Raw genomic sequence first — 14,154 nt, 5'->3', positions numbered from 1 at the left:
CCCTTTTTAACCACCAAGAATCAATTCTTTGATTATTAGCAACTTATCTAAGATAATATCTTCTATAAGATAATTTATTCTACTTTCACTTTTATTTACTTACTTTAATAATTATTTCTTATAATTACTTAAGTAAATACCAAAAAAACCTACTTGATAACAATCCAATTTTAAATCAAATTTTAAATAAAAATTTCAATTTATGAAAACCAAAAAATATTATAAATGGCAAGTTTAATATGAAAAAAAACTTTTGCTCTTTTGTTATAACTTTTGGTTGTTGATTTTCATCTTCTTTAGATGATAGATTATAGTGTGCATGGAATGCTAAAGTAAACTTGATATCAACCTTTAATATGTTCAAGAGTGTTTTCTAAAAAATTGATATAAACTAAGGCCTACAATTAGATTTAATGTCATTTAAAAGTTGATGGTATCAATAGATATTATCTAAGAAGAATTTAATGTTTCTATACTCGTAATAATTTTTGTAAATGGTACAAAATGTACCATTTTGATAAAACAATTCACTATCACAAAAATAAAGTCATAGAATTTGATATTGAAAGATCTTTAATGAAGTTTATTAAAATATGTAAACAATGTTGCTTTAAAATAGGTAAAGATAGAAGAAGTTAATTGGATCAATGTTAAAAAAGTCATTGGTTACAAATAATTGTGATATAAATAAACAAAAATGTTGAATTTTGCCCAAATTTGGAGCCATCAACAATCACTTTGAAAAATCTTCAAAGACTTGTTTTATCCAAAGTGTTTTGTTGTAAGAAATTCATGTTGTGCTTATATTATATGTAATTATATTTAACTTGTGGCAATGTGTAAATTTTTTTAATAATAAAAGATATTGTCTTTGAATTCAAATTCAAAAGATACATCATAAAAGATTATTCTTAACATCAAAAACAAAAGGATTTGTTAACATTGTCATTAAATGTAAAAAATAGCTTGAGAATATACCAAGCATTTAGTTATAGCAGAATTAAATCTCACCTCAAAGTTGGAATTACAATCCAAAAAAATAATGCCCAATGTGTTTTAAAGCACCTTTTTGACAAGCTTGAATAATCCAAAAAATCTTCCTATATTCTATTTACATTCAAATAAACCTAACCCAAACCTTAAAAATTCTTAATAATTTTTTTAAAAAATCACAAGAAACTTGAAAGAAATCTTATACAAATCCTAATTGAAATCCAATAAACCTCCCAAAAAAAATCCTAAAAAAATCCCAAGAACACCTTAATTTAATCCTAATCAAAATTTGAACAAATCTTAAATAAATCCCATAGCAAATTTTAAATCTTAATAATTTTTTATTTAATTATTAATCTTGATTCAAAATTCTTACACTTTTCATTTCACTAGTTGAAAATAAGCACACTCAATTTAAAACATATTAAACTTATCAATTGGAAGAAAATACTCTTAATCCACTCAAGTGTTGACCATCTTCTTTCTTCAACTTCAATGTTGACTTTCTAGTACTAATAGCTCGCTTATAAATCTTTTACTTGTTTTCAAAATTAAAACATAAAATATACAAAATAAAGCTATTTCAAATCAACCTGCAAATTACTCAAAATAATGTAAATCTTCACTAACCTTCAAAATCAAATTTATGAAATCCTAACTCACCTAAATCTAAATTAATTTTGATTCAACTATCCAATTAAATTAAATTTGGCAACATACATCTAATATAACTATGTCTACAAATCCACATAATTTCATCTATAAATATGCTATAGAACTCATACAATTCACCAAAATGTAACCTCTATTTTATTCTACAAAAAAAGAATCATCCAAAACAATCTTGATTTTGCAAGGCTCTCACATAGTCATTATATACTCAAATCCCTTCCAACTAGTGCTTATAGAAATACTATCAATTTTTTTCTAAAGTAAATTGCAATTATATTTTATAACAAACTCTACTATAGTACAATCCTTCTCTTTTTGTTTCATTCAATAGCCATATTATGAAACAACATACTTGAATAAATTTCATCAAAAAAAGTAATATCAAATAGAATTGTTGATTTGATGGCTTCAAAGTATAATTGTTTTGTTTTCAGAGAATAACTTATTCTTATTCATATGCTATATTTTTTTCTTTTGGTACAAGATAGGTACATTTAAACAACACCTTAAAAAAGCATTCAAACCTTGATATTTTTCAAGACAATATATAACATCATATACAAAAGATTGACATTGAAGACATGGAATGCTTCAAATTCTTTTGTTCAAATTCTTGTGATTGAAGAACCAAATCCACTAGAGGCATCGCATGACGTACGGATTGCAACCACAATTGTCGATTCTCCTCCCACAAACTATATAATGTATGTTAGTAGAGGTCCAAGTCATGCTCCTCGGGGAACCAATGCAATGAACGCCTCCTCAGCTCAATCACCAGGTCCACCAACAAAACTCCTACACATATCAAGGTTTTACAAGCCACTCATCGCTTTGTCAAACCATCTTCTTCCACAACGTGCAATAGCGCTGCAAATAATTGCCATCAAAAGCCACCCGTAACCCAAGCTTACAATCACCATTACTTTCGATCACCTTTCCTGCCTGCCATTCCCCACCCATCTGGACTCAGCTGTCCACCCTGACGACATCCTCGCCGATGTGGCAAGCACCAACCACCCACCCTGAACCGTTCCAAATCAACACCCACACCAAAGCACATGCTCGAGTTCGGATTGTTATCCATCATCTTCTCCACCCGCTCCACTGCCCAAGTGCTTCCACCAGCACTTGACCATCCTCAAAGAGCCCAAAACACCGCCACCAGCAACCCTACTCGATGTTCGATGACATGCTTCCACTACTTTCACCGCGTTGTTCGCTTCGTTTCCTACAACATCCGACTCAAAACCGAACAACCATATCCACAGCACACGTCCACTCCATTGCAGCCCAAACTCTCCACACAAAACCCACAATGATGCCCACGTCATCACAACACATGCTCCCACACCCACACTCCGCTCCTTACCATCCCCCCTCTACCCAAACCCATCGCATCCATACACCGTCAACCCCAAATCTCAAGTCCCTCCAAGCCTGGCCAACTTTCTCAGCGCTTCGCTGGAGTCTCAATTCTTAACAGTCAATATTCTTACATTGCAGCGGCACTCAAGGGCTGCTTTGCACTTTCATCTAACGCCAGCTCGCCACACCTCCACTACTGGAACCATCGACCAAAATGTACATGCTGCTGCTACCACGTGCAACTTGCTACCGTTCACTCCACCACTTTACGATTCTCGATGGTTCCCATCCTAACAGCACCCCCGCATCTCGCCACCTCGGCGCCGGGTTCCTTGACAATGCCTTTGCACTTGGCGTCTGCGCCTCCGCGTACCGCAAACGCTCCGCATACACCTGTTGTCGAGCTCGCTCAACCTCCACCCGCTCCTTCTCCAACAGCATCCCCAACTCTTCAAAATGCTCCAGCTTACTGTACAGCTTCTTCATCTGCAACCGCACAATCCACTTCCCATCAACGTCCATCCCCCAAACCCGACCGCACTACGCTGCGCTCTGCCCATCCCAACCCACGATTCGGTGCCCAGTCCCTAACACCGCGTCTCCTCTCCGCCTCATCTCTGCAATTCACCATGCTAACTTCTCGCCAACCCATCACCCCTCAACGTCAACACCCAACACATCAAAACTGTCCCTCCCCCCCACACACACCTGGTAATCAATAATGCTCGCAACCAGATGCCTCGATCTCCCGCTCCTCCCCATCAGCCAGCAGCTTTGCGTTCGCAGCTGCCACGCCCAACGCTGTGGCCACGCTCACCCGAGCTTGAACAGCACATGGCAACTCCTCACCGCCTGCACCCGCCTTCGCCGCATCTGGTTGCCGCGGATGACCTGCGCCCCACTTCTCCGACGTCGCTTCCTCTGCAACAATACACCAGCCTCCTCAATTTCGCACATCCACATCAACCACTCCACACCCAAACAAACATCTGCCCACACGCGCACCTCGCCAACCACGACCGCACACAACGACGACCCCACTCTACCTCCATGCGACGGGCCCTCCCCGTTGCACTGCACTTCATCCCTGAGCCCCTCCACCACACTGTAACACCACACCGCACCGCACAATTATTACTCGCCCCTCCAAACCAAACCTCGCCAAAACACCTCTCACAAACGCACCCTCTTCCCAACACCACCGCCTCCGCCATCACAATTACTGCCCCCACACCCTTCCCTCCATCCCAAACATACATCTCGCCCCTCACATCCATCTTCAACCTCCTTCCCGGTTCCCACAACCCTCACAACTACCTTCCACCATACTTTTGCGTTGATTGTGATGCATGCTTTTTGTGACCTGAAACCACCTTCGACCTTCGCATAAACGGCACCTCCCACACCCCTGGCTCGTCCTCCGCAATTGCTGCCACGGCTGCCTGTGCTGCAGCCGATGCAACCCGTGGCCCCACCGCCCCTGCAAGCAATGCCACCTGCTTCCACACCCAATCCCTCACCCCTTTTAGTACCCCTGTGCCTACACCCCACCACCACTTGCGACACTCAAAAACGCCCCAAACTTCGCCACACCGCCTCAAAAACCGCTCGAAAATACCGAAACTGAAACCTCTCATTCCTCACTCCAGTGTTCCCGACCTGCTCACACCACCATCGACGCCTTGCTTCTACGACCTACACACGACCATCCGACTCCTTACATCCCTATCGGTTCCCACCCACCCGAGTCATTTCCTTCACCAATCGAACACAGCCTACCTGCCACTCACCCACATTCTACAACACATGAACCACCACCTGACGAATCACAAGTCGCCGTCCACCTACTTCGGTCCTCGTCGCCTTTCTCTTCCCTCCCTCACCCTCCTCTCACCCTACCCGCACCCTCCTCTGTACCCCCTCTAAAGACGATCAGCATGCGCCGCACCTCCTGGAACGTCACCGCCTGCTTCAGGTTCTCCCTGCATCTGTTGATTGTGAAATCCCTGCACTCCTTGTACATTCTCGGTGTTTTCGCCGCTGATCTCTTGTCGAAAAACTCGCTCATCGCTCGCCTCTCCAATGGGTGAACCTTGTCCCACCGAAACCAACCTGCTCGCACACCACATCGTCAAACGTCACGCACCTCAAAAACCCCCCACAAATACACCGCATCACCCATGCACCACGACTATCCAACAATGCCACATCACGCCTTCCACGAGTGTGCGACTCCATCGCTACACGCTTCCGGCCATCGACGGGACGCGCCAACTTCCACCCACCCAACTGCCATACTGCCATGGATCGTCTCGGCAGCCACAGCACAAATCACTGTAATCCCAACTGTCCGCGAATTCGGCATAAACCCTACGCACCGCACCTCCCACACAAACATCCTCACCTCCTAACCTTCCTCTGCGCCGGTGCTGCCCCCGACCTACAGATACCTACCCCAACCCTCACATGCCCAGCGCTTTCCTGCTGCCAAGAACACCACCGGAAACAGGAAGTCGTCCCCAGTCACACGCACCTGCATAGCTCGGTATCCTGTACACCACCTCGCCGGGCGCCTCAGGTCGGGACGCACCCTCTGCTGTTGCTGCGGGTGCAGCTGACGGATCCACGGAACCTGGGTTGCCTCGCCACCGATGCTACCAGCGACTCCTTGCGGACCCCTCTCCGCATTACCTCCCAACGTGCCATTGTTCCTATCCTCTCCTTTCCCCGCAGTAATTTGGACCCTGGCGTCGCCCGCGACCCCGGCCGCTCCATTCTTCCCAGCTTTCCTGCTCTTCCTGCTCGGAGTTTCGATTGCAGCGTCCTTCTCCTCCCTCTCCCGCCGCACTTTCGACGACTCCGTTGGCACGCTCGCGGGGTTCACCATGGCTCTGCCACCTCGCCACCACCCTCACACCCTCCCCTCTCCCATACGCACCATCCTCTAACCTGCCAAGGCACCACCCATAGCTCCCGCTCGAACCCCTGGCCACAATTCCGCACCGCCCTCCTGCCCTCGCCCGAAAGAGACGCGAATGCCACTCACATTCCTGCCATACCACCGCAACACCACTCACCCTCGCCCCTCCATCGAAGCCTCCCAATTCCGCTGCCAGCACCCCGAGCCTCCACTTCAACGTCCCCACCGAGCCCGCGCTCTCCCATCTCCCCTGCCATTAGGGTTCTCCCCTGCACTCTCTTCCCAGCATAACTCGGCGCCACTGGAGTGCGCTCTCGCCCAAACCAGCGAACCTCCCAAGCGCACGATCACCGAGTTGTCGCTCTCCTCTCCACAACTCTCCGTGCCCAATTCTCGACCTCTCAGCCATGCCACAGCCTCGCCTCCGGCAGCAGAGGGCAGAGCCCCGGGGCAGCGGTGGGAAGCAGTGGCGCGGCATTGCAAGTGCTCGATTGCGCGACAAGGCGAGGCGAGAGATGGAGGCAGCGTGGGTGGGGGGGGGAGCTGACGAGTATGGGCTGAGTTGGTTAGAATCATGCGGAGGTGGCGGAAGAGCCATCCAGGCCCAGGGGGGCAGGGAAGACGGCGCTGTGCCCCTTGTAAAGGTCTCGACCCTTACGTCCCACTTCTCTCAGCGGCCCCTAGTCACTTTCCTGCACAGGTTAGTACTAGCTCACTTTCGATTAGCAAGTACACTAAGTCACCTGAGAGCACTCGTGGAGTACTCACTTGACGCGCCCACAAGGCCTAGCACCATTAGCAACTACGCTAGTATGTTGGTGCGGCTTTCCCACAGCCTTATAACCCAGGTGTGCTCTGAGATGTACTTCTGTTAACTCACCGCGTCGCGCCCTGACTTCGTCGTATCGCGACCCTCTTTGCACCCGAACTCCCTGGGTGCGGGACACCCTACCAACTACTAAGTCTCCTTGCCTTAGTAGCACACCCAACCGGGTTCATCTCGTTCTCGCAAGCAAGGCACAGTATCACCTAGTCTTTTGCCTTCTCAGTTCCTTCACATACCCACCAGGAGCCTTGGGATGCCAGTCCCGCTCATGCCTACCTGTTTTATTATTTTCTTTTTTAATTTTAAGTTATCTACCATGATATTAAATAAATAAATAAATAAAACACATTTATAAGAACTAAAACATAATTGCAATTTACCATGAGTTCAATTCATTCACCAAAAATTTAATTAATGAGACCAACACCTCTCATTAGAAATTTTAAGATTTAATACAGAAGCTAAGAAAACCACAAACAATACATAAAATTTACTCATTAACAAATTGGTTTTGGGTGGTTGACATCAAGTTTTATTGCTAAAGAAATTTCTAATTCTACTTTCAATGGATATTGAACTAAATTAAAATCATATCACTAATAATATTATAAACCATTGTATATTGGATTTTTTTTTAAAAAAAAAAACTTTAGAATAAAACAAATAGATATTTCATAAGAGCTATATATATATATATATATATATATATATATATATAAGTCTATATTATATTTTCTTTATCATCTTTTACTTTTCTAAATTATAGACTTGTTCTTACAAATTGTATTGTAAGCTAAAACAACCATATCATTGACACTACTATATTATGTATTCTAATGTATTTGTAGATTGTTTAAATTAGGATTTTTTATTATTATTTTGATAATTTTATAATTCTAAAATATTATTTTTTATAATTTTTGTAATATCTATAAAGAAATAAAACTTAAGATACATACAAATATTTAACTATATTTTCTCAAAAACTTTAAATTATTTGGTTTTTATTATAATTTATAATATGTTGATTTTTTTCTTATTTGATATTTATTATTTCAAAAAATTCATCAATATAGGGCTTTGACCAAATCAATATTATTTTGATGTAAACAAAGACATCAAATTACATAAAACTCATGGAACTATATCATAGTAAAAAGTAATAAATCATCAAATAAATGCCAAATAAAAACTTGTAGCAAAATAAATATGATGACTAAAGTATAAATAAAATCAATTAATTAAGAAGCTCTATGCACTTATATTGTATATTTACAATCCTATTACAATATGTTTTTTTCATGAAAATTCTAATTTTTTTTTTTCATAATGGTAATCTTTCAATGCCAATCATAACTTCTATTATATGTTTCAAATCCTTCTATAAAATGTTATTTAATAATACTTATAATTTCTATCACAAGTTTGTGATTCTTCTTTAGTCTATTTTACTATGATACTTATAACTTCTATTATATACTTGTATCTATTCTACTATCATATGTTATTGCATAATTTCTTCTTTTTTTGCAATAAAGCTCAAAAACAAAACAAAACAAAAGCATAAAAAATTGTTATTAAAATAATACTTTTATATATAATTTGAGGTGATCTAAAGCTCCATCAACTAACCAAATTATTTAAAACTCTTTTTTATTAAAAAAAAAGTAATTTTATAAACTTTCATTTTAAAATTATGTTATAAATATGAATATAATGCACAAAAATTTATCCATCTAAACACAAGATTGTTGAATATTTATTTACAATTTACAATTGTACAATAAAACATTCACATTCAATTGTTATAACAAAAAAACCATGTCTAGAATACATTCTAATTCTAAATATTTATAAAAATATTTATCAAAATAAATAAAAAAATACTATGACAAATAATATCAAAATGTTACAAAAAAAAAAAAAAAAAAAAAAAAAAAAACTATCTTAAATATGTATTAATTGAACTTGTATTGTTGTTATAGAAATTCAGTGTGATTGCAAATGACATATAGAAGATTGCATAGTAAAAGGTTCATTCTAACTTTTGCTTAAATCAACTAAAGGCAAAGGGTTGTGGTGTAGGAATAGAAATGCTTCAATATCAAGAGCGATAATAATGTGATAAATGCTCCTACAAATTTTGCCATCTAAAAACAACCTTTGGATTTTGCATTGCTTAATTTTACTTATTTGATGCTACCCATGTCATTACTAAGCCAAATTGTGTTGCTTTGTTAAATTGAGAAACTTACTCATTGATTGTTACAACAACATTGATTCAACATGCTAGTGCTTTATACAATATAAGTCATTGAATTTGTATTTGACTCCATTTTGCAAGTCATGCTAAATCACAATTTGTTGACTTTGTACACTTTGTGTCCTAGACAACAACCTCATCAATGTTGTCTATAATAAAATATACTTCAAAATTCTTATGAAATAAGTTTGTTTGAAAGAACACAATTAAGCCAAAAGAACCTAGACTTTGAGGTTTTCAAAACATGCTATGACTAATACAATGTTGTACACACACTAGAGCTTGAGCATTCTCGTGTCTAGCATTGATATTTGTTATGTTATGAGAGATGGAAATGTGAGTGGAATCCATCAAGTTCTCCAAAAAAATGGAATAATTGTAAGGCGGTTCATGAATAGTAGAGAGGTAATAAAAGCCCTCCTTTTTGTAGTGCTCATATTAGGGCACCTTCTTGAGATCAATTATTGCTCTATCACCTAGCCACATCCATATCATTCCTTGTGATACCTTTATTTTATACTTTTTGGTACATATTTACTTTGGAATTTTAACTTTAGGAGCCAATTATCTCAAATAAATAAATAAATAAATAACTAATATCTAAAAAAATAAACTAAAATAAATATCAATTCTATAATATAATCTACAAAATATCTTCATGTTAATTTAAGATGTATGTATTAAAGTGCCTCATCATTAGCACCAATATGCTACTTTTAATATGCATATTAGAACATAAATGTAACTAAGTCATTGCATCTTAAACCACCAAAATATCATCATAAATTGTGATATAAATAATAATAATTTAACAATTGAATTTTTTCAAGTCTTAAGGGTATAAATTCCAAACAAATAAAAAACTTAATATATTCTTGTATCATTCAAAAAGAATAGATATTTATTCAAATTTGATATGATATTGAAACTAAAATGGCTATTGCTAAAGACAAGAAGATTAGAAAGTCTTGAAACAAGACTAAAGATTAAAAAAGCATTGACAAGAGTAAACAAGGCTTTACTCTTGCTACATGTTTAACTTACAAGACACGTGTCTTAACTTGCAAGACAAGTTTTTTGTATGTGCGCTACATAGTTAGCTTGTATCACAAGCAATCAACACATGCAACAAGTGGCTAATTTGTTGGCCAAGTTTCTAACCTAGCAATCAACTACAAACACATGTAAAATCAAAGCTACATCTATGAAGCTTCTAGGAGGCTTTTCTATAAGATATTATCAAATTTATTTATTTTAATCTATTTCTACCTATTCATATTATTAGAATAATTATTGGAATAAATACGTATGTCTCTTGTCGTGTGATAATATGACAATATGGTAAAAATATAAAAATATGGATGTTATTATAGAAGAGCCTAGTAGAAAAATATAATAGAAAAATAATAATAAATGATAGGAGGATAATAAAAACTTTAATCTTAATGTTGTTTTTTTATAGAAGATACTTTTATTTATTTTGTATGAGCATAAATGAGCCAAATCAAAAATAAATAAATAAATAATTGATATAAGTATTTTTAGGAGAGAATTAAAAATAGATTTTAGTAAAAATTACTTAAAAATATTAAGAATTGATACTTGGAGAGTATTAATTGTGAACCAGGATCAAAATCAGATCCTAAGGCACAAAATCCTATACCTATGGTGAGTTCAAGGTTTTTTAGTTAATAAGAGAGCAAGATTTGAAAAAAAACTTATAAGATGATTTTTAAGAATTAATTTCATGTAATTTGAAGATATATTGAGGTTTTGAGAGCTTTTCAAAATAAAAGATGTAATCAGTGGATTTGGATTTTAGAAAATAAAATGAAGTTTATAAATTTAAAGATTGTGTAAATATCGTAGCATATTTATGGATGAAATTTTTTTGATTTGTCATTGTGCTTGTTTTAAATGTGTGTGAAATTTTTTATATCAATCAAGTGGTTAGATTGAAGGTTGTAAAATTTTTTTGTGGATTATAATCTGAGATAATTGAAATTCAAGGTCAGTGAGGATTTTTGTGAACTTGAAACATTTGCTAGTTAAATTGAAGCAAAAATTGGTGAAAGCCATTAAGACTTGAAAATATACATACCAATAAAATTTGAAGCAATTTTATAGTTCATCAAAGAGACATTGCTATTAGAAGTTCAATATTTAAGTTGGAAAAGAAGAGCGTCTAATATTCAAGAGGATTTGAGAACTTTACTTTTAATCAATAAGTTTGATTCTTTTCAAATTTTGTGTGCTTGTTTATTATGTGTGGATTGAAATTGGAGTGAAATTTTAGTCAATATCAATAAGTCAATCAATATTTATTGAAGTTTTAAAATAATTATAATAATTGATTAATATTTAATTAAGATGAGGTTGTTTAAGATTTGATTAGGATTTAGAATTTAGTTAGGATTTGATAAGGATCCAATTAGGATTTTATTAGGATTTTATTAGGATTTGGTCTAAGATTTAATTAGAATTTAATTAGAATTTTATTAGGATTTTATTAGGATTTGGTCTAAAATTTAATTAAAATTTAGTTAGGATTTTGTTAGGATTTTTTTAAAGATTTTTAGAGTTTCATTAAGATCTTATTAGGACTATATTAAGATTTGGTTAGGATTTAGTTAGGATTTACTTAAGATTTATTTAGAGTTTTTATTTTTAATATATTTTTTAAGATTATTATTATTTCTTTAAGGATTTTATTTTTATATTTCTTTAAGATTTTATTATTTTTTTTTGAGATGAATTTATGATTTCTTTATGTTTCTTTTATAATTTTTTAAAAAAATTCTTTTGAATTGGTTAAATTTGATTAAGGTTGTTAAAAATTATTTAAAATTTATTTAAAATTCTATTAGATTTAATAGAATCTTATTGTTTCATTTTCTATTTATCTTCTACAGCTAAAATACTCAATGCATTCTTGAGTAAGAATTTACATTATATAGCATTATGTCATTACTTCTCTTCCTCCTTTTTATTAGAAATAAGTTCCATAAGAAGCAATGATCACATATTAATGAAGTCCAAGATGCAACAAATTATATTTGTCACATATTTTGATCTTTGTTTTCTTTGAAGGTAGTTGATAGGTTTTCTTAGCCATTAATAATGTCTCATGCCAAGGCGAGAAGATTACTCTATTATTTGTTTGTTGTTGAAACTTTCATAACTTCCTTCAAACAAAAAATTTGTAACACCATCAAGAGTTTTTTCTACCTCCTATAAAATCACCAAATATAGAGAATTTCTTCCAAGGTTGTGATATCAAATGCATTGTATCTTGCTCTTTATTCAAAAAAATACTGTCAAGAATAAGAATCCAAAAGAAGATATAAAATCAAATGAAATAAGTATCAAAGAGAGATGACAAAAAGATAGTAAGAAAGTATATATATTCATGAAGAAATTGGAATGGCTATTGCTAAAGACTAGAAATTTAGAGACTCTAGAAACTAGACTAAAAACAAGAAAGGAATTGATAAGAGTGAAGAAAGCTTCATCCTTGTCTCTATATATACTATCTAACTAGGAGCAACATGGCAATATTTTATAGGATCTTCAATACTTGTTGATTTTACTAGATACATGTTTTAACTTATAAGGCAAGTTTTTTTGTATGTGTGCTATATAGTTAGCTTGTTCTACAAGCTACTAATACATGTGATACATGGCTAATTTTTTGACAAAGTTTTTAACCTGTTAATTAATCATATAAATGTATGAAATTAAAGCAATATCTATGAAGCTTTTAGAAATATTCTTTAGAAGATATTATGAAATTAATCTATTTTTACATACTTCTACCTAATCATGTAGTGTGAGTGTAAAATTCACTCCTCAATTTAAGTTACAAAATGGCCTCAATTAAGAGTTTTTTGTAATTGGTGGTATGAAGTAAAAGAAACAAATAGTAAGATTAAAAGAAGAAAAAACACAAAATAATTGAAATAAATAAAATCAAGTAATTATACAATCTAAAACTTACTTTAGTCTATTCACTAAATTTTTATCCAATAAAAGATAAAAAATAAAAATAAAAATATCTTTAAAAATATATATATATATAAACATATTTTTTTCTTTTCAATGGTGCAAGAAACATATAAATCTGAATTAGTATGAATAAGTTATGAAGGTTTAAAAATAACAAGTAAATAAATAAAAATTAAGTGAAAATATTTTATCTCAAAGATAATTTTCTTATAGATTAAAAGTTCGAACCTCACCAAGGCTCACATGTAGTGAATAAAGGTGTGTGAGAGAGGCCACAAGGCCTTAGTCTTATCCTCTTAACTACCTTCAAGGTGCTACAATCCATATGAGACTTGTACACCTCTCTTCTTACAAGGACTATATTAGTTGCTGATCTTCCTATTTTCTACTAATAGATCCAATATTTTTGCAATTTTGACTTCATCATGGTGATTAAAAATATCCAATTAGCCTAAAAACCTTGTGAGGCCTTTAAATCTTGCTCCATTTCTTCATAATGGCTTCTAAAGTGATAAAACTCATTTTTATCAAAGTCTTAAAAATTGCTCTAAAAATTCTAATTAAATTTTAAATAAATTTTAAAAATTCTTATAATAGTTTTATAATATTAATATCAGTTTAAGGCTACAATTTCCTATCTTGATGATTTTTTATAGTAATAAAATCAATTTAAATCCATTATAAATCTTACTTTCTATATAAATAATTAAAAAGACATGAGATTCTTTCTCATACTTCTTTTAGCTACTAACTAATATTTATAGTTTTTTCATAAGTAATATATATAAATAGAAGACCAATATAAATATTAATCTTAATAAATAACCTTTAATATTCAATAATAAATAAAAAATACTAAACTAATTAAGATAATTATCTCCAAGACTTACTAAGATTCTATTTCTACAACTATCATTCTAATTTTTTATTTGTTTAAATATTTATATACTATTCACCATATATTGTGATTTTAAGCCCTCTAAATATATTTTTTTGTCTTAAAATAATTAGTGAGTTAATTTAGTGACTTATATATAGGTAATTATTGGAGTAAATATGTGTGTTTATGATATTATCCACCCTTCTAGGGACGAGTTCCACAAGAAGCGG

General features: G+C 34.9%; 1 protein-coding gene across 1 annotated transcript; it reads right to left on the bottom strand.

Moving 5' to 3' along the window:
• Positions 1-3,103: 3,103 nt before the first annotated feature.
• Positions 3,104-5,917, bottom strand: LOC141045279 (uncharacterized). Its single transcript, XM_073533184.2, has 7 exons — positions 5,722-5,917; positions 5,564-5,671; positions 4,979-5,142; positions 4,360-4,526; positions 4,077-4,135; positions 3,739-3,951; positions 3,104-3,516 (listed from the first exon to the last, which is right to left on the bottom strand). The coding sequence occupies exons 1-6, from the start codon at positions 5,915-5,917 to the stop codon at positions 3,746-3,748; spliced, it is 900 nt and encodes a 299-aa protein (XP_073389285.2). The 3' UTR covers positions 3,104-3,516; positions 3,739-3,745.
• Positions 5,918-14,154: the final 8,237 nt, after the last annotated feature.

Source organism: Physcomitrium patens, chromosome 1 (assembly GCF_059467195.1).
Source record: "Physcomitrium patens ecotype Gransden chromosome 1, ASM5946719v1, whole genome shotgun sequence".
Taxonomy (NCBI): domain Eukaryota; kingdom Viridiplantae; phylum Streptophyta; class Bryopsida; order Funariales; family Funariaceae; genus Physcomitrium; species Physcomitrium patens.
Note: the sequence above shows the minus strand (reverse complement) of the source record. Positions and strands in the feature narration are given on the sequence as shown.